At 40.9% G+C, this 26,286-nt stretch overlaps 1 protein-coding gene across 1 annotated transcript in view; it reads left to right on the top strand.

Annotated features, from left to right (window-relative positions):
• Positions 1–26,286, top strand: part of ALDH2 (aldehyde dehydrogenase 2 family member) — a 46,678-nt gene that overhangs the window by 4,059 nt on the left and 16,333 nt on the right. The window contains exons 2-6 of the mRNA XM_056821743.1: positions 10,523–10,627; positions 20,136–20,276; positions 20,657–20,736; positions 21,751–21,862; positions 23,882–24,010. Of these exons, the coding sequence (XP_056677721.1) occupies positions 10,523–10,627; positions 20,136–20,276; positions 20,657–20,736; positions 21,751–21,862; positions 23,882–24,010 (567 nt within the window). The remainder of the gene's footprint in view (positions 1–10,522; positions 10,628–20,135; positions 20,277–20,656; positions 20,737–21,750; positions 21,863–23,881; positions 24,011–26,286) is intronic.

Below are 26,286 nucleotides of genomic sequence, written 5' to 3'. Positions count from 1 at the left end.
GGAGAAGTCCATTACCTTCGATTGTACCACAGTGTATCAGTCTCTGTGTACAATGTTTTCCTGGTTCTGCTCCTTTTGCTCTGCATCACTTCCTGGAGGTTGTTCCAGTCTCCATGGAATTCCTCCACTTTATTATTCCTTTTAGCACAATAGTATTCCATCACCAACATATACCACAATGTGTTCAGCCATTCCCCAATTGAAGGGCATCCCCTCATTTTCCAGTTTTTGGCCACCACAAAGAGTGCAGCTATGAATATTCTTGTACAAGTCTTTTTCCTTATTATCTCTTTGGGATACAAGCCCAGCAGTGCTATAGCTGGATCAAAGGGCAGACAGTCTTTTATTGCCCTTTGGGCATAGTTCCAAATTGCCCTCCAGAATGGCTGGATCAATTCACAACTCCACCAGCAATGAATTAGTGTCCCCACTTTGCCACATCCCCTCCAACATTCATTACTTTCCATAGCTGTCATGTTAGCCAATCTGCTAGGTGTGAGGTGATACCTCAGAGTTGCTTTGAGTTGCATCTTTCTGATTATAAGAGATTTAGAACACTTTTTCATGTGCTTATTAATAGTTTTGATTTCTTTGGCTGAGAACTGACTGTTCATGTCCCTTGCCCATTTATCAATTGGAGAATGGCTTGATTTTTTGTACAATTGATTTAGCTCTTTGTAAATTTGAGTAATTAAACCTTTGTCAGAGGTTTTTATGAAGATTGTTTCCCAATTTGTTGCTTCCCTTCTGATTTTAGTTACATTGGTTTTGTTTGTACAAAAACTTTTTAATTTGATGTATTCCAAATTATTTATTTTGCATTTTGTGACTCTTGCTTGGTTTTAAAATCTTTCCCTTCCCAAAGGTCTGACATGTATACTAATCTGTGTTCGCCTAATTTTCTTATAGTTTCCTTCTTTATGTTCAAGTCATTCACCCATTTTGAATTTATCTTGGTGTAGGGTGTGAGGTGTTGATCTAAACCTAATATTTCCCACACTGTCCTCCAATTTTCCCAGCAGTTTTTATGAAATAGTGTATTTTTGTCCCCAAAACTGGGTTCTCTGGGTTTGTCATATACTGTCCTGCTGAGGTCACTTACCCCGAGTCTATTCCACTGATCCTCCTTTCTGTCTCTTAGCCAGTACCAAATTGTTTTGATGACCGCTGCTTTATAATATAGTCTGAGATCTGGGACTGCAAGGCCCCCTTTCTTTGTATTTTTTTTCATTGTTTCCCAGGATATCTTTGATCCTTTGTTCTTCCAAATGAACTTTGTTAGGTTTTTTCCTAAATCAGTAAAAAAATTTTTTGGAAGTTCAATGGGTATGGCACTAAACAGATAAATGAGTTTGGGTAGGATGGTCATTTTTATTATGTTGGCTCGTCCTACCCATGAGCAGTTAATGTTCTTCCAATTGCTCAAGTCTAGTTTTAGTTGTGTGGAGAGTGTTTTGTAGTTGTGTTCATATAGTTCCTGTGTTTGTTTCGGGAGATAGATTCCTAAGTATTTTATTTTATCCAAGGTAATTTTGAATGGGATTTCTCTTTCTAGTTCTTGCTGCTGATCTGTGTTGGAGATATATAGAAATGCTGATGACTTATGTGGGTTTATTTTGTATCCTGCAACTTTGCTAAAGTTGTTGATTATTTCGATTAGCTTTTTGGTTGAATTTCTAGGATTCTTTAAGTAGACCATCATGTCATCCGCAAAGAGTGATAACTTGGTCCCCTCCTTGCCTATTTTAATGCCTTCAATTTCTTTTTCTTCTCTAATTGCTACTGCTAGTGTTTCTAGTACAATTTGACCAACACTTCTATGCCTCTGCTATGCTCTGGGCCAGGTGTGGGGAATATAAAGGCCCAAACCCAATTCTGAAGCCCCTACTATGCTTGGGGCCAGGTGTAGGGAATATAAAGGCCATAACCCAACCCTTTTGACATTTTTTTTTGGAAGCGTTTCTTATTTCTCCTGCCTGAAACCACATGATAGGATTGCAGATTGAGAATGCAGAAGGAGATCAGAGGTCATGTTCCACTTCACTTTTTTTAACCAAAGACAAAGAAGTGCCAACTCCCAGAGTTTAATTGAGGTCACAGAAGAACTGGGATTTGAGCCTGTTCTCTTCTGACTTCAAATCCAGCCCTTTTCTCTGAACTCCACCACTTAGAACAGCAATAAAGAAATTCATTGCAAGCCCCGACTCTTTTGTCCACATTTTATTGGAAATGAAGGATAGGGTAGGGATAGAACCCAGTTTTTCAGCTTTTACCCTGTTGAGTTGATTGCCTTCCCTGTAATTAGGGTTTAGGTAATAAGTTAGCAACCTGCTGGGACCTGGACCTCCTGGTACTTTGAAGGATTCTGTGATCTTACCCTCCTAGGCCCTCCGCCTCCGCCTTGCCTTCCCAGATGGTTTAATAAGTTACTGAGGCCCAAATAATCACTCCCTGATGACCCACCTCTTGGCAGTAAGCATTTGGTGCTCAGCCTAGTTAGAAACTGAGACCTGGGAAAGCAATCCCTCTTCTGAAGTTGAGTCCAAAAGATCCCTGCTGCCTATATATTGACTGTGAACTATTTTGACTATATATTGAGTTTGAAAATGTTGTGTTATCTGTATTTTATCATATTTTTATTTATTTTATTAAATATCTCCCAATTTTGGGTTGCATTTAGGACTGTTGTGGGTTATGTGTTTTTGATGCCTCTGGTCTATAGCCTAACAAGTGGATATACTGCCTCTAGAGGCTTGGAGTACCTTGGATTTAGAGTTGGAGAACCTGACTAAGGGTTCAAATACCACCTGTGCTACTTTTGTGACTGTATAAATCTTCCCTTCCTTCTTCCCTCCCTCCCTTCCTCTCTTCCTCCTTTTTTCTTTCCCTTCCTTCCTCTCCCTTCCTTCCTTCCTTCCCTCCTTCCTCCCTTCCTTCCTCCTCTCTTTCCTTTCTTCCCTCCCTCCTCTCTTAAAAATGAAGGGCAAGGGCTATGCAATTAGTGTTAAGTGTCTTGCCATGGATCACATAGCTAGGAAGTGTCTGATCCAGATTTGAACCCAGGTCCTCCCAACTCCAGGCCTGGTGCCATCTTCACTGAGCTGCCTACCTTCCCTGGAATGTTCCTTTTCAAACTTTGGTTTCCTCATCTGTAAATGGAGGGCAGGTTACGACTTTTGAAGTCTTTCTTCTTTCTCTAAATTTATGATCCTAAGACTGACCTCCTGAAGCAGGATAATTCTTACTGTTAGGGTTTTTTTCCCCTGAATCAATTAAATTTGACTTAAAGGGGCTTAGCCATTGCTCTTTGTCCTCCCTCTTGGGCCAGACAAAACTGCCATTTACTAAATGTCTACTAGGCACCAGGTATTTGGGATTTAAGAAACAAAAACAACAATTTCTGCCTTCAAGGAGTTTCTGTTGCAGTTTACTAGGTTTGAATTCTACATTTATTTACAGTGTGTAAATGTGTAAATATATACAAGGTAATTTGAGAAGGGAAAACATTGAAAATAGGGGACTGCCGCCCATCCTTTGCAGATGTGGGAAAGTTTGTGGGCTGGGACATTGCATATAGTGTCAGATTTTCTTGATATGTGGATCAGTTTTCATTTTTTTCCCTCTTTTTCTTTTTTTAAAAAATTCTTTGTTATGGGATGGTTTCCTGGGATTGGGTAGAAGGAGGGCTACAGGGGGAGAGCCAGGCAATATAAATGAAAGATCTCCTTAAAAAGTCTTTTAAAAATAATGGGGGAGCAGCTAGGAAAGGCTTCTTGAAGGAAGTGGTATGGTGGTGGTAAGCTTTGAAAGATGCTAAATATAATTCTAAGAGAAAGAGGTAAAGAAGGAATACAACAGAGGCATGAGATGAGGTTTGTATAAAAACCCAGAGGTGGGAGATCCCAAATGCAAATAAGCCACTTAGAGGCAAATAAAGTGAGGGGAGTCATGGGAAATGAGCCTGGAAAGGCTGGGGAGGAGAGAACCTGACCAGGTACAATACCTTTCTGAATGAGATTTTTTTGAACAAATCCCAGAAAACCAGAGGGTTCTCCCCCCAGGTCCTTGCTTAAGTCAGTATTGGAGAGAGGAAAAAACAATCATGTAATTGAAACAGAAAGATGTAAATCTGTGTACAATTCCAGGACAATCTCTGGTTCTTCTGCTTAGCCCATAATTTTGACTCTTAGAACCTAGGACAGAGCCTGGCACTTAGTAGGTGCTAACAAATATTCAGAGGAGGTGAGGTGGTCCACAGCTTAGAATTAGAATTCCAAGTTCTGCCCCAAACATAGACTAACATGATTACCTGACTGGGCAAGTCATATCATTACATTTTTTTTTCACTTTAAAAATGTTATTTTTATTTATTTTTTTAAACCCTTACCTTCTGTCTTGGAATCAACATTTGCATATTGGTTCTAAGGCAGAAGAGTGGTAAGGGCTAGGCAAGGGAGGTTAAGTGACTTGCCCAGGGTCACACAACTGAGAAGTGTCTGAGGCCAGATTTGAACCTAGGATCTCCCATTTCTAGGCCTGGCTCTCAATCCACTGAGCCACCCAGTCGCCCCCTCCCCCCCCCAAATGTTATTTTTATTATCATGTAACACATTTCCATATTGGTCATTGTTTTTTTTTTTAAATTCAAAAATTTAATTAATTAATTTAGAATATTTTTCCATGGTTACATGATTTATGTTCTCCCCCCCCCCCCATAGCCAATGTGCAATTCCACTGGGTTTTACATATATCATTGATCAAGACCTGCATATAATGAAATTTTAACCTGTTTGCTCATTTTTTAAATGAGGTTGTCCTGGATGCCCTCTAAAGACCCTTCCAGCTCAAAATCTCTTATCTTATGGAATATTTCTCCAGTGGTTTGATTAAAAAATGAGCAAAGCCAGAAATACCCTCAACTGGCCAGATTCCTTTGGCTTAGGAATCCATCAGTTTGCTCTGAATATCACCTGCTTATCTGATCCCCTTTCATTGTAAGCAGCATCTTCATTGCCTGCATTAACAAGGGACAAAACCTGGTCCAAGCCACCTCTGTTATGGGGGACATTCCCCCTCTCTACGCAATCCAGGGAACTGGTGGGCTAATTCCTTCTGTGTTTGGGCTTAGAGAGAGGAGGAGGGTAACAGGAAGAGCTACTAGCCATCTGGTGTGCCCTCCTGTTTACAAAACCCTGTGCCAGTATTTATTCTTCCCCACAACTTCAGCAGGCTGATACAGCTGTTGTTATTCCTATTTTACCGGGAAGGAAGCCGAGATCCAGAGATTTGCCCCAAGCTAGCCAGTGTTGGAGATGGGGTTGGAATGGCCATCTTAAGTTATTTCTTTCCCCAACTGAAAGAGTTGAGATTAGATATGAAAGGTCATACTATTTCTTTCAGGGGTCTCCTTTTCTGGTAATGTCAAAAGCAGCTTTTTTTGTTGTTGTTGTTTTGGATGTCAGGAGGGTGATTTATTAAGTGCCTACTATGTGCCAGGCACTTCACTGAGAATTTTACCAGTACTTTATTTGAACCTCACAACAATCCTGGGAGGTAAGTGCTGTTTTTATTCCCATTTTACAAATGAGGAAACTGAGGCAGACAGAGGTTAAGTGACTTGCCCATGTATCTATGAGTGTCCTTGAGGGCAGATTTGATCTCACATTCCCTGAATCCAGGCTCAGCATTCTATTTATAGAGCCATCTAGGGAATTTTTTTTTTTAACTTTCTCTATCTTAGTGTAACAAGTCGTAAGACAGAAGGGCAAGGGCTAAGCAATCAGGATTAAGTGACTTGCCCAGGGAGTGCCTGAGACAAGTTGAACCCAGGTTCTTCCAACTCCAGGCCTGGCACTCTATCCCCTGTGCCACTGAGCTGCTGCCACTTGGCTCTTTAGGTGCACTTTTTTTTGACCTGTGATTTGATTAATGTAGAGAACTCCTAGGAAGGAAATTTCCTCTATCAGAACAGATTACCACCTACTCTTTAATTATGGTTTAGAAAGTTTTCCTGGAGGCACTTCTCTACACTTCTTTTCCCTTCTATAATAACATAGAAAACAGTGCTTTAATCTTAGCCTCTTGCTACTGTGAGACCTTAGATAAGTCCTTTCCCTTCCCTTGGCCTCGGTTACCTTCGTCTGCAAGAAGAGGGATTGAACTAGAGAGGCTCTGAGGTCCTTTCCAGGTTGAAATCTGATCTCCTATGGCCCCATGATCCACACAATGCCTCCATCCCATGCCTGTTTGAAGATGGATGGGACAATCGGTACATAACCAGCACATTTGCTAGTTCTCTATGAGAAAACTGCATGTTCTGCCCTCAGCCATCTGGGCCAAATTCTGATTGTTTGTTTTGATATAAATTATTATTTCATGTCTGTTCTTTGACTCTCTTAGAATCTTACAGGGTTCAGAGTTGGAAGGGACCTTTAGTGCCTATTTAGTTCAATCTGTACCCAAAAAGGAATGTGCCTGGACAACTAGATGGTGCAGTGGATAGAGTGCTGGGTCTGGACTCAGGAAGACCTTGGTTTAAATATGGCCTCTGAGACTTCAAAGCTGTGGGACCCTAGGAAAATCACTTAACCTTGGGTGCCTCAGTCTCCTTATCTGTCAGGTGAACCAGAGAAGGAAATGGCTAAGTCACTCCAGTATCTCTGCCAAGAAAATCCCAAAATGGCGTCATGAAGAATTAGACACAACTGAACAATAATTACATGTTAACCATGCTAGTAGCCTACCTAACAAGTGGTCCCCCAGCCTCTGCAGGAAGACTTCAGCAAGGGGGCAGTTTGCTACCTCCCAGGGCAGGGCAATCCATCCTCTTTTCAGATAGCTCCTGGTAGTCAATTTTCCCTGATAGGATCCTAAAACTGCTTCTTTTCACCCATTGCTTCCGGTTCTGCCCTTTGGGGCCATGCTGAATGAATGAATGAATCCTTCTTGTATTCAAAGTCAGCCCTTCTTCCTCTGTCTCTTCATATGTTTCTTCCCTCTTTACTTGACATCTGTCATTCCAAGTTTTCCATGATCAGAATTGGTTTTATTTGTACCTTTAAAAAAAAACCCTTATTTTTCTGTCCTCTTAACAATGCTAAGACAGAAAGAAGGGCAAGAACTAGGGAAATGGGTTAAGAAACTTGCTCAGGGTCACATAGTTGGGAAGTATCTGAGGTCAGATTTGAACCCAGCTCCTCTCAACTCCAGGTCTGGCACTATCCATTGTGCCACCTTGATGTCCCTTCTTTGTGCCTTTAAAAAAAATTAGATGTTTTCTTTTTCAAGACCTAATTTCATGGTGTAGGAAAAACCCCTTCAACCGATGCAACTCTACAAAGTCTAGTCTTGGGGAGTTAGTTACTTAGTGCATTGACTGGATATGGCAGGGGTGGGACTTGAACCCAAATAAATGTTTCTAATGGAGGCTGGTTTGCTGTAAGACTGTTTTCACCATGTTGCCACTCTTGTTCCTTACAGTGTAGCGATATGCCGTTACATTCATAAGACCACAATTGGTGTATCCATTTCCCTGTCCCTTATGTTCTCACTAGCTGTAAAGGTGTGATGGCGGTGGCTTCCTTCAAGTCCCACCTTCTACAGAAGCCTTTCCCAACCTTCACATTAGTGTCTTCCCTCTGAGATCATCTATCCAGTTTATTCTGTCTATAGCTTGTCTACGGGCAGCTAGGTGGCAGAGGGTATAGAGCACCAGGCCAGGGGTTAGGAAGACTTGAGTTCCAATATGATCATAGACACGGACTAGCCAAATGACCCTAGGCAAGTCATTTAATCCTGTTTGCCTCAGTTTCCCCATCTGTCAAATGAGCTGGCGAAGGACATGGCAAAATTGCTCCAGTGTCTTTGCCCAGAAAAGCTCCAAAGAGGGTCAGGATAGTCGACACATATAAGTGACAGTAGCTTGTTTACAAATAATTGTTTGTAATCTTCCCCATTAAAGTGGGAGCTTCTTAAGAGAACAAGGACCGCTTTTGCCTTTCTTTGTGTCTCACATAGCACTTAGTAGGTGCTTTTGTAGTTGCTTGAGGAATAGGGCTTGTTTCGAGACGGAGTTCTGCCCACTAGTTAGTTGTAGAATTTGTAGGATGATTTTGAAGGCGGTGTGGTATGTCTGACATTTTAGAAGCTCACAGACACGATTGCAGCCAAACCCCTTGGAGTGGGCTGTGGGGCACCAGTCTCCCATGTGTGAGCTCTTCAGGACTACTGAGGGTCTGTGCATGGACCCTCAGGCTGTAGCTTCTCTTATTGATCCCCCAAGCCCCTTGCTTTCAGGGGGAGCACGCATTGTCCAGCTCTGGATTGCTGAGTCTTGATTTATTCTCTTTGCAAGTAGTTCTATTAACATAGCCTTGGATGAGGACATTTGGGCTGGTTATGGGGAGAGAGGGAATGCTGTTGGCTTCATCCCAAAGTACATACCCCTCCTGGCTTTAGCTTTGTATCCAAGGCCAATCTAGGAACCCTGGATGGATCTCAGCGGAAAGTTCCCAACTACTGGAGTTGTCCTCCAGTGGTTTACTTAATGGAAAGGAAAGTCCAGGAATAGGGGCTGGAGACAGACTGTGGAGGGCTTAGCTGCCTTGGCCTGTGGAGTTGAGATTGGGCTCCTCTGGGCATCTCCTATGGATGCTGTCTAGGGAAACCAGCTGGATCTCTTCTCCAAATCATATTTCTAAATGTATTAAGTACGTTGGATTCCACCAATTATATTTAAATCTTTTTTTTTAACTTTTTTTTTTTAAAAAGCCCCCGCACTCCACAATAAGAGCTCCCTGGAGTAAAGGAACATTTAAGATTCCTTCCAACTCTATGATTCCTGCTTTCTGGAACCACATTTTAATGTGGAGAAACGCGGCCAGCCCTTCGCTTGTGTAAGATTCCAAATTCTTTTGTTTTTCAGGCTGTAAAGTTGCAGGGAGTCTGGGAAGTCTCCTCTCAGCCTCCTATTAAGAAAAGCAGCCCAGAAATCTACTCTGGAGAACTTTGTCTTAGTTACTTTTCAACCAGCAAAGCAAAGCTCTGTTGACAGAATCTGTTTGCTTTTGAATTCAGCCCTTTTCCTTCCTCTGCTCTGATAGGAGGGGTGGAGATCAGAGTTTCTGGGCATCAGGGTGTAGGGACTGATTTTGGCTTAGGAGAGCTGAAATTGGAATCCTCTGGAATGTTCTTGCTCCATTGTCTGAAGGGTGTAGGTGCTTGTTTAAAAATGTTAAAGTAAATGATAACTGGGCGTGCTTGAAGCCTAGGACTGCAGAGAGGCATTGGATGACCCCTTTGGAGCCTTTCGCACCAAAGTCCATACTGACGGGGAACCAAAGGTCTCGATTTTGTTGTTTGCTGGTGTTTTCCCACCAATCAGACTTCACATCTTTGTATCTTGGTGTTTGTGGCTTCCTTCTCTCCCCTAAGCCAACAAAGGGCCTCTCTGAACTAGGCTGGCTCTCAGCAGGAGTCAAGGGAGAGCTGGCTGAGAAATCTCCTGGGCTGTGCTGAGGAGCTGGACTTCATCGAAAAGAGGCATGGATTTGGAATCAGAGTCCACACCCCATCTGTGACTTATCTTGTGACTCTGGGGACAAGTCACTTGACTCCCTAAACCTCGGTTTCCTCCTCTGTCAAAGGAGGAAGAGTTCGACTAGGCTAGGCTGATCTTGTAGGTCCCAAGCTTGGGGATGAGGAGGTTAGTGCTAGCCAGGTGGTCCTCCATCCTTGAGATCCTCCCTCTGGAGGGAGAGATGTGCGAGGAGGCTTTGCTTAGACAGTGGGGACTGACCATCCTTGGATCCATCCATACTCAAAGATGTTCCAAATGGGCGAGAACCTGCCAGATCTGGTGCCCTGCTGGCATTGCTTTCTTACACTCGGGTTCACCAGAAAGCTTTAGTGGAGGACAAAGGGAGGGAAGGGAAATGTGAAGGAGGATGCGTTTTAAACACCCTGCAGTGTTTTCTTAGGTCTGGAATGAGTAATGTTGCTGAACTTTGCTGTGCAAAAGAATGCTTCGATGATTCTGAGGTTAGGTCAATGAGCCAGGGTGGTATAGTAGAAGAAATGCTGGTTTTAAAGTCAGAGAACTTTGGTTTGAGTTCCTCCTTTGTTACTTACTATCTGCGTGACCTTAGGAAAGTCACTTTACCTGTATGGATCTCGCTTTGTTCATCTGTAAAATGGGACAGTTTGGCTCAGTGATCTCTAAGGTCCTTTCCATTAAAAAAAATTTTGTTTTTTACTTTTAAAAATACTAATTTGACTCAGTGACCTCTAAGGTCCTTTCCATTAAAAATATTTTATTTTTAAAAATATTAATTTGGCTCAGTGACCTCTAAGGTCCTTTCCATTAAAATTTTTTTATTTTGTTTTATTTTTAAAAATATTTTTCCATCCAAGGTCCTTTCCGGTTCTAGATTTGTGATCTATAGAGCAAATAGTTAGTAATATCACTGTTATTGTCAATAACATTGACTGACGTGGATTTTCCTTTTTTCTCTCCCTATGACAGATTTTTATAGACAATGAATGGCATGATGCTGTCAGCAAGAAGACTTTTGCCACCATCAACCCATCTACTGGAGAGGAGATCTGCCAAGTGGCTGAGGGGGACAAGGTATTGACTTCTCATTTGGACTGAAACTTAGACTGAAAAAAGTCAAGCAGACAGGCTTGTCCCAAATAGCAATAAATAAGAATAAAATAAGAGAATCAATAATCATAATAAATAACACGTATCACTAGGAGGCTCTGTGCTCTAAAATGAAGGCTACCTGTTACTCTTCTCTCACCTGGGGACTGACCAGGAAGTCACTCCCTGGGCAGAGAGAGAGTGACCAGGTACATTTTAGTCTCGCTAGAAAGATGATCATTCTCTTTTTCAAATATATATTGTCTTACTAGTTTCTTTTTCTGAGAAGCAGGGGGAAAAGATACAAGATCCTAAAGGATTTTTTTGTCTGGAAGTTTTTTGTTTTTTTTAAATTTAAAATTTTTTTAAATTAAATTTTTATTTTTAAAATAAAAATAGAGACCAGTTAGACTGGTCATTCCTTCTATAATTTTAAAGGGAAATCATGAGAGAAAAATTTGTGCACCCTTCACTAACTCTTGATGTTTGGAGGACTAAAGATTGCTTTTATTTACACACTTATTAAGCTTGTTGGGAACAGACTGGGGAAACTGTTAGTCAGGAATTGGAATCAAGAAGACTCATCTTCCTGAGTTCAAGTCTGGCCTCAGACTCTTAATAACTGTGTGACCCTAAGCAAGTCACTTAACTCTGTGTACAAGCAAAATAGGAAATGACTGAGGAAACAAAGATGCTGTCTTCAAGCATATCAATTTATTGAGCAATGCATGCCAGTTGCCCAGCAAATAGGAACCAGGCCACTTCCTCAGCATAGGGCTGGATCCTGAATACAGAGTAAGATAGGCTTTTATACATTAAAAATAGTTAAACAAATAAGTTCAGTTAACTAAAAGGAAATAATACATTAGGTAACTGTTTCTAATTGGATAAAAACTTTCTAAATTGGGAAGGGGAGAGTGAACAGATTCAACTCTCAGAATTCAGAAAATGAATTGTCCTACTCTTCCCCCCAACAACTTGACTGATCCACATGGGGCCAATTTTCAGATAAGACATATCAGTTGCTTGAGATGTGCAATGATGAGAAAACCCTCTGCACCAATTTAGACCTGACTGGGTTTCTGATCCATGACTTAGGTTCTTAGTTAACAGCAGGTCCAGGTGATCCAGGTTCCCAGCTCTGCAGGGTGAGTGAGGTTCAAACAATGCAGTAAGGTTTTCTCCCAGTTCCCACAAATGAATCCTTTTCACACAAGACAGAATTTGTACTAGGCCCACAACTGAAAAGAAAAGGAAGTGAGCTAACTCCAGAATTGAGTTACAAAATGTCAGTTCCTGAAATTAATTCTTTGCTGTCCTAATCTCTTACATTCTGACAGTCTTCTCCCCTTTTGATTTCAGGGAGAACCTGCTCTCCTTATGGATCATTTGTAAGCCATTTGAAAGGTTCCCCACCCCCCATATAATCAGACTGTTAAGGGTAAATTTTTGGGTTGAGACTTAATATATTATTTTAGTGGTCACCAGGGATTTAAATTCTAAATCCCAATGAAATAATCAAGTCAGAATGAAATTTTATGGTGGTTTATTTACAATAGAAGGAAGAAATTAAAAATGAGGAAGAAAGAGGGAAAAGGGTAAAGATCTACTCCAGCCTGACCTGAGCCAGAGGGAGTTCAGAGGCCACTCATCCAAGGGGCCTTCCCAGAAGATTAAACCTAGCTCGACTCCAAGATGGAAGGTCCTCCTTGGAGGCTGGTGCCTTCAGAAGGTTCAAGGGAAAGGGAAGTCAGCCTTAACACTCACTACATGGTTGCTTAAGGAAAGCAGTCTCAGGACCCACGCTTCAGAACTCCTCCAAGTCAAGTTTTACCACCCCAGTCTGCAAAAGCTGCAAAAAGTCCCCCTCACAGGAAGTGATGTGAAATATAAAGGCAGTTCTTTACATTATTTCCTGTGGCTCACATTTATCAATAGTGGCTTAAACTTGGCTTAGGACAGCCCAGGGGGTCAGTCAGTTGTTTCTGATTTGTCACTTGCTAGCATATGGAGGTCACAGACCATCCTCCCCTACAGTTAACCCTTAAGTAGGGGTGTATACGTTCCTGGTTCCTAGAATTCTAAAGACTAAGAAGGGTGGAGTAAATCTAAAATTCACAGTAATCAATGATCAAACTACTTATAGAGATCACAATGTACTAATTTTGAGAAGGGAGATTTACATTTCACCAAGGTGAACTATTAAAAGAGATCACAGTGTACAATTTTGAGAAGGGAGATTTACATTTCACCAAGGTAATTAAGAAAATGTTAAACATAAACACCATGACAATGATGATTTTCAATATTAACTAACCTCAAGTCTCCTGACTCACAATATCCATTTAATCAGCATATTTGGAGTCCCAGATGTCCCATGTAGTCATCTGGTTCCTAGTCATCTCTTATCCATTCTGTATAGACTTCATTCTCAGGATAGCGCTCAAGAGGACTGCTCTGGCTCCAAATCACTTGGAGAGGTTCCTCAATTAAAATCTTTCCAAATCTTTCAGTAACAAGACTTAAGACAATTTAGTACAATCTCTTACATTTGGTTCTCCAAACCTGAAACTTTAGAGAATTTCAGTTTTATACATTTACTGTTTCTGTCTGTACCTAAAAATGTACATGATATGAAGAATCTTTAAAAAAATTCATGGGGGGCAGCTAGGTAGTTCAGTGGGTTGAGAGTCAGGCCTAGAGATGGGAGGTCCTGGGTTCAAATCTGGCCTCAGACACTTTCTATCAGGGTGACTCTGAGCAAGTCACTTAACCCCCATTTCCTAGTCTTTACAACCTTTGAACCAATGCACAATATTGATTCTAAGGTGGAAGGTAAGGGTTTAAAAAAAAAAGTCATGAGGGTCTAACTTGTAAAATGAACTCTTCTGGCTTTTATAATTTTGAGACAAATACTTTAAAATGGGGAAATAATTTCATTTTCTTTACAGTTATCAGTACAATTTTATATGTAAAATCTGTAATCCAATTTTGTGAACTTTTTACTAAAACACACTGAAAGCCTGAATTTCTATGCTAAATAAAATTGGAAGCTAATAATATACACATATATAAAATCTAGGCTAGTTGCTTTTTCAAAGCTTACTATTCTATTTCATTAGAAAATTTTTACATTATATCTTTGTCTTATTACTTTGTTTAATTTGTTGAATCTCCGCCTTTGGAGAATATCATCCCCATATAATAATTTGACCACAAACGGAGATTAACATTGTAAGATTTTTATACTTGCATCTTATTATAGTGACTCAAAGATGTTCTAGCATCAGTCTGTTAATTTAATTAATTTAGTATTGTATTTACAAAACTTCTACTGCTCACCTGCCCTGATTATAGACATTTATGAAAGGAAAAGAAAAGGCATAGTTATAATATTGTCAAGATTGGTCTCCTCAAGGGCACAAATCGACCTGACATACATTATAATAGGAGGGAAATTTTCCCGTTTGATTCCAGGCATGAGTCATATCTGATAGCCAATCATAGGTATCAAAAAGCATGGTTCAGGATCAGCCAAGTGGAGAAAATTCCCATTCAGAAAGGTAATATTATTGCGCTGACTTAAGATGATCTTAGCTTAGACTATGCTAAGGTTATCCTCAAAACTTTTCCTCAGGCATAAATATTGACATCTACCTGTAGCAAACTGCAATACATGCCATTTTCTACTATTGGCTTTGGGACAATTCAGACAACCAACCTTGTAATAAAAACTCAAAACAGTTCCAAATTATAGTCCTGAGAGTTTCTATTTCATATAGCAAAATTTCACTAACTATGACTTGAAACTTAAGTATTATTATACTAACTTATATTTTCCTAAGAATTAAATTTCATTTATCCTTTATTTATAAGTTAAAACTAACCACATTCTGTTGTTCATTCTTAGCTAACTCGTATTAATGGATTGAAGTTATGTCATTAAACCACCTTATACATTTTCATAATTTTTACAAGTGATAACTAAAACTTTTCAAAGGAAAACTCACTATTACAATAAATTAATATTATCTATATTAAAGTAAAATATGCCCCATTAAATATTTAGGTTTTCAAATATCCATTTTATCACATTCTTTTAAAAGCTAAATTCATAATCAAATACCATCCTGATTAAAAAATAAGTTCTTCTAACAGAATTCCTGATAAAATGGTTTCTCAAATTTCATAATATAAGAACATTTATAAATGCAATAACATACATATTTATTTATTTAAAACGTGAAAGAAAACTTATTAGCAGTCAAGATGATATCAGTTACCAAATACATTTCCAAATTATCCTATATAGAAATCATTAATCTTATTATTTGGGGCATTTTATACTAATTTCATGCAGAATAAGGTATTCAATTAAATTAAAGAAATAATGATAATTGTCAACATTTAAATAGTGCTTACCCAGTCACTGTTTTAAGCACTTCACAATCATTTGATTCTATGAACAATTCTGAGGGGTGAATCATTATTATTTTTCTCTTTCCAGACCCGAAAACTGAGGCAAAAATAGATAAGAAAACTTAAGGTTACAGAGCTAATAAATTTCTGAGATGGGAACGTAACTTTAGTTTCCCTGCATTTTTACAGCATTTTGCCCCCTCCCCAATGCCTCTATTTGGGAACCTAATCTGAGATGAGGAGAGTTAACGGGATCAGAGGGAAGGAATCTATGAACTAAGGAGCCACAGTGGATCTCTGAGCTAGGTGGGAGTCAGAAAAGGCCACAGTCTTTTCTCATGGTCAAGGAAGAATAAGCTAGTAAGTTTAAACTCCAAACTGCATGTATTTTTTTCCCCTTCACTCTTGGGATGCTTTTTAACTAGGTGCCTTTCTTCACTACACTAAAACAATAAGCTTTGGGAGCTGTCCAGCAGTCTCCCTGAGGGTGAGGGTTTGCTCCATGTAGCTGTGATGATCTGGTCGAGTAAGGAGATGAGAAGCACTGTGTACTTGGGACCACATGCATAGGCACAGTTACTTAGGAGATGGATAACAAAACATTTCGTAGCTAGGTACAAGGTTAGAGGGCAATTAAATGACAGACCAGATTTGGGGGTTTTCTCAACTTAAAAGTTCTATTTTTCTTGTGTTACTTTAAAGCACCTGGAAATGTTCCCTGGTTTCTGTCCATAAACAGAATTCAGTGGAGTGTGTCTTGAAGGTGATTGATGTTCTTGGTTTGCCTGACTTGTAATGGGAGTGAATGCAACTTCTGTGGAGAAGGAAAGGAGAGGGGCAATGGGTAGTGATCTCTAGGTTTTAATTCTGTGAATGTAATCTTTTAGGGTAATAGTTGGGGGGGGATTAAGGTGGGATATGTGTTTATTGATCCTTTTAAGTATTTGCTCTCATATTATTTCTCTTGTATTGGGGAGGGAATAATAATCATAACAAGTCCATTAGTTAGGAAAGTTAGAGAGAGAGAAGTCACAGAAGGGGATTAGTGGGGGCCTCATTCTCTGGGGGTTGCCTTGCAGACCCCATTTCCTCAGATTGTGACCATGTCAGCCAGTGAGGGTATGATGGCCTCCAGCAAATAAGGCTATCAATCTTTGTTTTCTTTTTTTGTTTGTTTTTGTTTTTTGCAGGGGTCGGGGGTATAGAAATGAATGTTATTTACCTGTAAAAAACTTATAGAATTTAGTTCTTATTTTTCCTTACAACAAATTCTAGAGTGGTAACCCCAAACTCACTGAGATATTTCAGCATAAGTTGCTAATTGAATTGATAAACAACTTAAAAATCTAAAAATCTCCAAAATCTACTGCCAAGGCTGAAATGACAGAAAAAAGTGTCTTGCAGACCTTTTTTCCTTATAACTGAATCTCCCACTGAAAGCTTAAAGTGAGAGTTAGCCCTCCTTTCTGGGACAACTACTTCAAGTTTGAAACTTCATGAATATTTCTTCCATACTAAACTCTGCAGATTCTTAGCTGTTTTTCAGACCTGCTGCCTTTTATCCTTTAAGAATCCTAGATTTTACAGAAGACCAACACATGGGATATAAAGAACAAGAAACCCCTTTTAGGGGGAAGTGGACAGAAAGCTTCCCGACACAACTAAAAGTTCCTCTGATCACAATAACATTTTTCAATGACTAGTTTAAATTTCTTTTTAATTTGCAATAATAAGAGCCAAATCAGTCAAACAAATGAACAGTTAAATATCTCTTACAGATTTATGTCAGGTGTTACAAAATTCAGTTGTATGCTGTTTAGTCATTCCTGTAATAGCATCCCTTGATGCTGTGCTATAAAAACTCTATCCAAGGGGGCAGCTGGGTGGCCCAGAGATGGGAAGTCCTTGGTTCAAATATGGCCTCAGACACTTCCTAGCTGTGTGACCTTGGACAAGTCACTTGACCCCCATTGCCTAGCCCTTACCACTCTTCTGCCTTAGAGCCAATACACAGTATTGATTCTAAGATATAAGGAAAGGGTTAAAAAAAAAACAAACCAACAAAACTATCCAAGGGGAAATTTGCAGATATCTTACTATTGTTGAAATCTATCTTCTGTTGTAGCTTTAGAAAACCCTAAATTTAAAGCACCCCAATTCCTGGGCAAATTTAACCAAAACCTAAAGCACCCCAAATCCCGGGGCAGGTACAAAAACCAGAGTTTCGGGCCAAAAAAATTGGATCCCAACCTAATTTAAACATCAAAATAAGGGGCACTCAGGTGGCTCAGTGGATTCAGAGCCAGGCCCAGAATCAGAAGATCCTCGGTTCAAATAGGATCTTATACTTCCTAGCTGTGTGACCTTGGGCAAATCACTTAACCCTCATCCCCTAGCCATTGTCACTCTTCTGCCTTGGAACAAATAAACACTATTGATTCTAAGACAAGGTGAGGGTTTAAAAAAGTGAATATAAAAACAATTCCAGGGGTTCCCCCAAATACTCCGATCCCTGTGGTCACTCCAAAACCAGGGGTACTTACCAAGCCTTAATGGAAAAAAGGAGGGGAACCCCTAAACTTTTGCTTAGTTCAAAGAAACAGGGATTGAGAGCTGGAGTTTTCCCTCTGGAGGCAGTCTTCCTCAAAACAGTCCCTACTTAAGGAGAGAACCCTAGGGAGTTTTTCTGGCTGGCTATTGGTTGGGAAGGAGGAAAGGTCAGAATTCTGACTTACCCAGCTGGCTCACCAAAAATGTAATGAGCAGAAAATGAAATGTCTGAGAGACCAAAGGAACATACTGATTTATTAAGCAATGCATTGCCTAATAAATAAGAACCAGGCCACTTCCTTAACCTAGGGCTGAATCCCAAATAGAGGGAAAAGAGATTTTCATAAGATTAAAAACAATCAAATAAATTCAATTAATTAAAAGGAAATAATCAAAGAAATGGGAAACAATAATTGATTGATCAGGGCGGGGCCAGTTTTCAGATAAGACATAGGTTGCTTGAGATGTCCAATTAAAAGAAAACTCCTTGCATCATTCTTTGGATCTGGCTGGGTTTCTGGTCCTTCATTAAAGTTCTTTAACCAGGAGGTCTAAGTGGTTCGGCTTCCCAGCTGTCAGGGTGAGGTTCAAACAGTGTAATAAGATTTTCTCCCAGTTCCTACAACTAAATACAGTCTTCTCACAAGAGTGAATTTGGAATTGGCCCATAATTGGAGAGAAAAGGAAGTGAGCTAACTGCAGAATTGAATCACAAGATGGAGTCAATGTGGTTCTCTCGATTTCCATCATTAACCACTCTCTCTCGAAAGAAAAAAATAATCTGTTTATACTTCAGTTTCCTCATCTGTAAAATGAGCTGAAGAAGGAAATAGCAAAACATGCTCCAGTATCTTTGCCAAGAAAAGCCCCAAATAAGGTCACAGAGTTGGACAGGACTGAATAACAACATCACTAAAGTAAATACGTTACGTGTTGAAAGGATTTTGGCTTGCAGGCGAGGTTTTGGAAGATTTAATCAACAAGTATGTATTTACTTATGTATTGAGAGGCAATGGTATGTGTTGTTATAGACAGACAGCTGGCTTTGGAGTCTCAGAGATCTGATTTCCAGTCCAGTTTCAGATAACTTCTGGCTGGGTGGCTCTGGAGAAGACCCCTCACCTCTTGCCTATTGAAACTATAAATGACAGAACAGAAGAGGGAGTTTTTTTCCTCACTGTCTCATTCCCCTCCCTCTCCCATCAAAAATTCACATCATTTAATTTTTCAATTAAAAATTAAAAAAATAACAACAATAAAAAACTTGTTGATCAGAACTGTAAAAAAAAATTCACATCATTGAGCTTGAGTTTGCAGAGAGAAGATTGAGGAGCTGTTTTAGCAAGACAATTTTCTTGGGCTTTTTTTAAAATTTAAAATTTAATTAAAAATTTTTTTTCCATGGTTAATTCATGCTGTTTCCCTCCCGCCTTCTCTCTCCCCTCTTGGAGTTGACAAGCAATTTGGGGCTTAAGTTTTAAGGGTGGATCATCAAGTATTTGTCATTATTATTAAAGTTTTATTATTATTGAGTTTTTGTTTTTTTAATATCACAATTCCCAAAGTACTGTACTATCCCACCATAGTTTCCTCTTTCGAAAGAAAGAAAACAAGCAAGCTGTGCAAAACTGACCACCACATCCAATACATTCATCAGAGATTATTGGCATCTGTGGTTTCTCTCTCTGCCCTTCCTCCCAGGTTTAGCATGAAAAGACAGGAGGGAGCTTCTGCTCTCCTCCCGGATCTATATTGGTCATTAAAGTTCAGCTGCATTGATCTTCCTTTCAATGCTACTTTATATTTTTGTACTCATTGTGCATGTTGTTCCCTGGATTTACTTTCTTCATTTTGCACCCATTGATACAAGTCTTGCAGGATTTCTCAGAATTCCTCAAATTTTGTTTTTTTCTTATGGTCCAGTGATAATTTCATTAATTCATTATGCCATAATCTGTCCAGCTATTTTCTCCACTGATGGTCACCCTTTATGCCCCCTCATTTTTTGTCACTACAGAAAGTGCTGCTATGAGTCCTTTGTCATATATTTGGACCTTTGTTTACATCTTTGATTTTTTTATATTGGTAGATATTTTATTGCCCATACTTAGAATTTGGGGATAAACATATATAGAGAGAGGGGTCTGGGGGAAACAGTGGGGTCCAAAAAGGACCATTAACTTTATTTAGAGTCAAAGGACCTAGATTCAAATTGCACCTGTGATGCTTATGACTTCTGTGGCTTTGGGCAAATCACTTCTCTCCCGGGACCTCTGTTTCCTTACCATAAAATGAAGGGGACTTGGGGACCTTGAGAGTCTCTTCCAGCTAGAAATCTATGATCCTGTAAGTCTTGTTTTCAGTGAAATAAGAGGACTCAATTGGCTATCTCTGAGGCTCCTTCCAGCCCTAGATCCAGAATCCTATGAATAGTCCTCTCTGCTCAGTCCTATTCTCTTGTTAGCCAGCATTCCCCCTAAGGTGTCTGCAAAAGCTAAGCTGGGGCCCGATCTCTGTTTCCCAGGCAGATGTGGACAAGGCGGTGAAGGCTGCCAAAAATGCATTCCGGCTGGGCTCCCCATGGAGGAAAATGGATGCATCCTACAGAGGAGCGCTGCTGAACCGGCTGGCAGACCTGATCGAGAGAGACCGGGCTTACCTGGCCGTACGTGTTCTTCCCTTGCATCCCACCCCATCTCCTTCCCTTCCTCCTTGCCAACCAAACACACACACCTGGCACTTCAGAAGCCTGTGTTGAGGGATAACGAGGTGGCACAGCGGACAGAGCACCAGGCTTGGGGTTGGGAGGTCTTGAGTTCAAATGTGACCTCAGATACTTCCTAGCTGTGTGACCCTGAGCAAGTCACTTAACCCCCATTGACTAACCTTTGCTGCTCTATCTTTGAATTGATACTGAGACAGAAGGTGGTTAAAAAAAAAAAAGCCTGTGTTTAGCCTAGAAGTTTCACATGACCAACAAGTGTATGACCCCAAGGTATGTGAACACCCTGACATCACCTGCTGAATGAGCTTTTCTTTTCTCAGACTCTGGAGACCTTGGACAATGGCAAACCCTACGCCATCTCTTATCTAGTGGATTTGGACATGGTTCTCAAGTGCCTTCGGTACGTCCTATGGTTGTTGTGTTGGCATTGGAACAGAGAATTCCAAGATGGCGCCATTTGCAAAATGGCACAGTAGGAAGCAGCTGAGCTTTGTTAGCTTCTTTTTTTGTCTTTGGCTTCCAGAAGTTAATCCCGTGGATGGAATGATCTAGAAAGCTAACCCAGGGGAATAAAGTCCTTCAGACTGTCCAGAAACATGCCATAGGGTCTTGGGAAATAGTTCCTAGTTTCTATATCTCCTGTTTATTGAATAAACTTATTTGGAGGAGTGGAATGAAAGCTCCCCAAGGGCAGGAATGGCTTTGTGGTGCTTGGCATAGCTGGCACCCAGTACATGTTTGATGGTGGAATCACATGCCTACCCCAGTTCACTCTTACTGTTATATTTCTTCAGACTAGTTCTGAGAGAGAGGAGGAAGAATGAGAATAACTCTGCCTTTTAATGGATGAGGAAGATGGGTGGTGGGTTATGCTCAAGTCAAATGTGTGTGTTAGTAGTAGTATATATATAGCATATGTGTGTGTGTATGTATATATATAAAACTCCTCTCTCTCCCTTCTCCTTCACTCTCCTCCCTTCACCTCCTGGACTTTTCCCTCTCTTCCTCTTCTTTTTCTCCCTCTCCTCCCCTTTCTCCTGTCCCGCCAAGTTTCCCCATCACTTCTCACCCATAGTCATGTCTTTCTTTGCCTTGGTGCGCTAGACTGTAAGCTTCTGGAGGGGAGGGAATGTGTTTGTCTTGTGATGTGTGGGCATCGTCTTGGGCTGTATCCTGTTTTATCTTTGTGATCTCAGAGCCTGTTGGTAGTTAAGGAGCTTTGGTGTGTTTTCTCACGGAGCCTGGTTCTGGAGTGGCTGCCAAGTGTTTAGCATTTATGAGTATTTTTCCTGGCATTGAACCAAAGAGGAAGGTTCTTTGAGGCATGAGGGATTAAGCCTCTTTGCCTTCCTTTCTGTTAGGGCTTTAGAAAGCTTCCCTATGATCCATGAACTAAAACCACCATTATTTTCAGGTATTATGCAGGCTGGGCTGATAAGTACCATGGGAAGACCATCCCCATTGATGGAGATTTTTTCAGCTATACTCGCCATGAGCCCATTGGAGTTTGTGCCCAGATCATTCCAGTAAGTGATGCCTGCCCACCTCTACTCCCTCCTTCCTTGCTCATAAATCCTGACTGTTGACCTGGAGGTGGAAGCTTCTGCCTGTTCTGACCTGAGTTTTTTTCCTGTAGTGGGATAGAAGATCCCAGCAATCTCTTTGTTCCTGAAGGCAAATCTGTGGAGTCCATGATAATAGTAGTGGCTGCCACTGAAGAGTGTTTTCTCATGGAGCCCAGTTCTCAAGAGACTGCCAAGTGTTTAGCATTTATGGGTATTTTTCTTGGAATTGAGCCAAAGAGGAAGGCTCTTTGAGGCATGAGGAATATAAGAGAAATGCAATCACCAAAATTATTGCTCAAGTCAGAATGACTTTAGAACAATTTATTTATAAAATAGAGATAAAGAATGAAAGGAGAGAAAGGAGAAGGAGGGCAGAATAAGAAATCTAGCTTAAACTCTGGCCCTGGCTTTACTCTGGCAGGGGAGGGCCTAGGGACAAATTAAGCAGGAGTTCTAGCCATGGGGCCCTCTTCCTCCAAGATCGGAGAGGGGGCCTCTCCAGACGCTAGTCCCTTAAGGAATCAGTTTTTTTCATTCACCCATGTGGTAGTCCTAAAGGAAGATCGAAGAGCAGTCCAAGGTCCCAAGTGGGAGCTCCTTCAGGGTCAAGTTCGAAGGTGGAAAAAGCTGGTCACAGGAAGCTGCAATTACTTTTAAAGACCCTTCTTTGCATCACTTCCTGTGCCTTCCTTCTACTTTACGTGGACCAATTGCAGTTTTAGAATTTTCTTAGAACTTCCCAGGGAGCAGTCAGTCATATGAGTTGTCACCCAGTTTAGCTCATGGGTTGCAGACCTCCCCTCACTTAAGGAAATGTGGGGGTGTATATGCTTCTGGTGATTAAATCTAAAAGTGGTCAGGGGAGAGTTAATCCCATCTATACACTTCCCAGTGTTCTCACACCTTCTTCCCTTCCCCACTCTGATTCAGTGACATTGCTCCTGGTTTGTTCCTGGCACATCTCCCTCCTCCATGCCTTTGCCATGGCTGGCCCCTCTATCTGGAATGCCCCCTCTTCTCTGACCACCTCTGCCACTTCCTTCAAGTCTCTGCTAAAACCTCACCTTCTATAGGAAACCTTTGCCAACCCTTCTTAATTCTATTGCTTTCCCTCTGTTAATGATTTCCTACTTTTTGCTCTATAGGATTTGTTTGTATATATGTTGGCTTGTTGTCTCCCCTTTTAGATTGTAAGGTCCTTGAGGGCAGGCACTGTCTTTTGCCATTTTGGTATCCACAGTACTTTGCACGGTGCCTGTCACATAGAAGGCATTTAATAAATGTTTATTGACTATTCCTTCAACTAAAGACTCCATCTCCTAATTCTGGGCATTTTCTCTGATTGTTCCCCATGCCTGGAAGGCTCTTCTCTCTTCTGTCTTCTCTCTCTCTCTCTCTCTCTTCCTCCCTGTCTCTGTTTCTTTCCCTTCCTCTTTATGTCTTGCCTCTTACTCTTTATCTCTCTCTCCATCTCTCTTTCTCTGTCTCTCTGTCTCTGTCTCTGTCTCTGTCTCTCTCTCTCCTTCTCCCCTCCTCTCCCCCCTCCCTGTCTGTTGATCCCTTTGTCTTGTCTCTCTCCCTTCTCTTTCTTTCTCTCCTCTCTCTACCCTCTCTCTCACTTTCTCCTCTTTGTCTGTCTTTCTTTCTCTCTCCTTCCCTCCCTCTCTGTTTCTCTCTCCTTCCCCCCTCCTCTCTCTCTATCTCTCTCCCTCCCTTTCTTTCTCCCCTGTCTCTCTCCCTTCTCTCTTTCTTTCCTCTTTCCCTCTCTCTCACTTTCTCCTCTCTGTCTGCCTTTCTTCCTCTCTCCTTCCTTCCCTCTCTTTTCTCTCTCCTTTCTCTTTATCTGTCTTGCCTCTCTTCTCTTAGTCTCTTCCCCTCCTTCCCTCCTCTCCTGTTCTCTCTTTTTCTGTCTCTTTCTCTTTCCTCTCCCCCACCTACCTTAGACAGGACTGAAAAGTAACTAAAAAACTTCTCTTCTAGTGGAACTTCCCACTACTGATGCAGGCCTGGAAGCTGGGACCAGCCTTGGCTACAGGAAACGTGGTTGTGATGAAGGTGGCCGAACAGACTCCCCTGACCGCCCTCTATGTGGCCAACCTGATCAAGGAGGTGAGCGCCTCGGCTCTTATTTCCTCTTAATTCTCTTCCAGATCAACATGTGCAATCTAAGAACTCTTCCCAGCCTTTTAACATTTAAGAAATAACAGCCTCCTCTCCCGTGATTGTGGTCGTATTATTCACATCCTTCATTTCACTATAACTTCATTGCCTTCCTTTTATTTTCTCTTGTTTGTATGTTGTGGTTTGCACAGAATATTAACTGTTATAATGGGAGCACCTTGAAGGCAGGGTCCATTTTGGCCTCTTTTTATATATTCCCAGCACTCAATATAGCGCCTAGCGTACAGACAGCGCTTAATAAATGCTGGCTGACTGACCGACTCTAGTGCTTTGAAACTTGCCAAGTACTTGACATATATTATTTCATTTAATCTTCATAGTCACATGGTGAGGTAACACTTGTTATTAGCCCCATTTTATAGATCGGGGAAACTGAGACCCAGTTGAGATGATTTCACCAAGATTTCCCAGCCAGTCAGTATCAGAAGCTGGATTTTGTTTTCTTTTTCTAAACCCTTATTTTCCAAATTCAAATCAGTGCTGTATACTAATTCTTAGGCGGAAGAACAGCAAAGGCTAGGTAGTGAGTTAAATGACTTGTCAAGGATGACACAGCTAGGAAGTATCTGATTTGAGCTCAGGACCTCCTTTCTCTGGCTTGGCTCTCTGTCCACTCACTGAGCTGCCCAACTGCCCCCACTGACACTTATGAGCTACATAAGCTCGAATAAGTCATTTTACTTGTCTGATCCTTGGACAACACTTCAGGACTCCTGCTACATTCTAGGTGGTTGGTAATCTTCACATCTCCTTCACTGGAGAAAGTTCTCAACCGTGACAGAAGTCATAGAGCCTTCATATAGACAGCAGTCAGGAATGAGTGTAAGGATAATTTTAGTGTTTTGACTTAAAATCTAAAATAAGTGGTTGTCATGGGAAATTCCCAAATATGAAAATACCCAAGTCAGCTGGGGATTATGGAGATTTTAATTAATAAAGAGAGAAGGAATTAAGGGAAGGAGAGAGAGGGAGAGAAAGAATTAATTTAAACTGCTCTGGCTCAGGCTGAGCCAAGTAGCAGTTAAAGGTCTAGGCCAAAGTGGCCTCCCTGAGCCTCAGGGAGAGCGAGTCAGTCTTATTACTCACCATAAGCAAGCAAGCTCCAGTCCTTCACTGAATCTCCTGAACTCCAATTTCCTGAACTGAGTTCAGAATCTAACTCCACTCCGAACTGACTTCCAATCTAAACTGAATTGCCTCAACTAACTTTTTACCCTTTCCTTTTAAAGAAATTTTCTCTTATGTCACCTCCCCTAAATTTTTACATCTACCAATCACAGTAGACACTTTTTTCCAGGACTGCCTATTCTTAGTTCTCACCTTCTCTGGTTAGATTATATCTTCTGAGTACTTCACACCTCTTTGTTAAGCTTGCCTTTTGTAAGTTACTTGACCTTTTTGTGATTAATTTAACCTTTACAGGTACTTAACACCTTTTTGTATTAGATCTAAAAATAGACCTAACTTAATGTTCTAGCTTTACTATAAGGTATGAGTTAGGGACTTTCATTGTTCAATCAGGAGTTTACAACTTTACCTTCCCCTAAGGCATTGTCTGAGTAGGGTGGAGTAATTTACAAGTTCACAAGAGAGAGCCAAGAAGTCCTGGGTTTAAATCCTGTTTCTAAAACATAATTAGCTGTGAGTCCCTGGGCAAGGCAGTGCCACTTTCATTGTGCCAGGCAACTCTTGAGTTAGAGTGAAGGGTGCCAGCCCATGTGAACAGAGGAAATTTCCTCACCTGGCAGTTTCTTATATCAGTGAAAACAAATCCAGTCCTTCTTTTAAAAATTAAAAAGGATGCAAATACCAACAACATGGAAATGGGTTCGAACCAAGAACACATGTGATACCCAGTGGAATCGTGGGCTATGGGAGAGGTGGTGGGAAGGGGGTGGGGGGGAGGAAAAGAAAATGATCTTTGTTTCCAATGAATAATGTTTGGAAATGACCAAATAAAATAATGTTTAAAGTGGAAAAAAAATTAAAAAGGAAAAAAAACTCAAGAGGTTTATATGGCTAGAGAGAGACAGCTAGGTGACACCATAGCACACAGAATGCTAGGCCTTGCATGGGGAAGACCTGAGTTCAAATCCAGTCTCAGACATTTCCTAGCTAGGCAAGTCACTTAACTTCTGTCTGCCTTAGTTTCCTCATCTGTAAAATGGGAGTTATAATAGCACCTGCTTCCTATACCTGTGGAA

The sequence above is a fragment of the Monodelphis domestica genome, chromosome 3 (assembly GCF_027887165.1).
Source record: "Monodelphis domestica isolate mMonDom1 chromosome 3, mMonDom1.pri, whole genome shotgun sequence".
Taxonomy (NCBI): Eukaryota; Metazoa; Chordata; class Mammalia; order Didelphimorphia; family Didelphidae; genus Monodelphis; species Monodelphis domestica.
The sequence above is the reverse complement of the archived record's forward strand: the minus strand, read 5'-3'. Positions and strand labels throughout refer to the sequence as shown.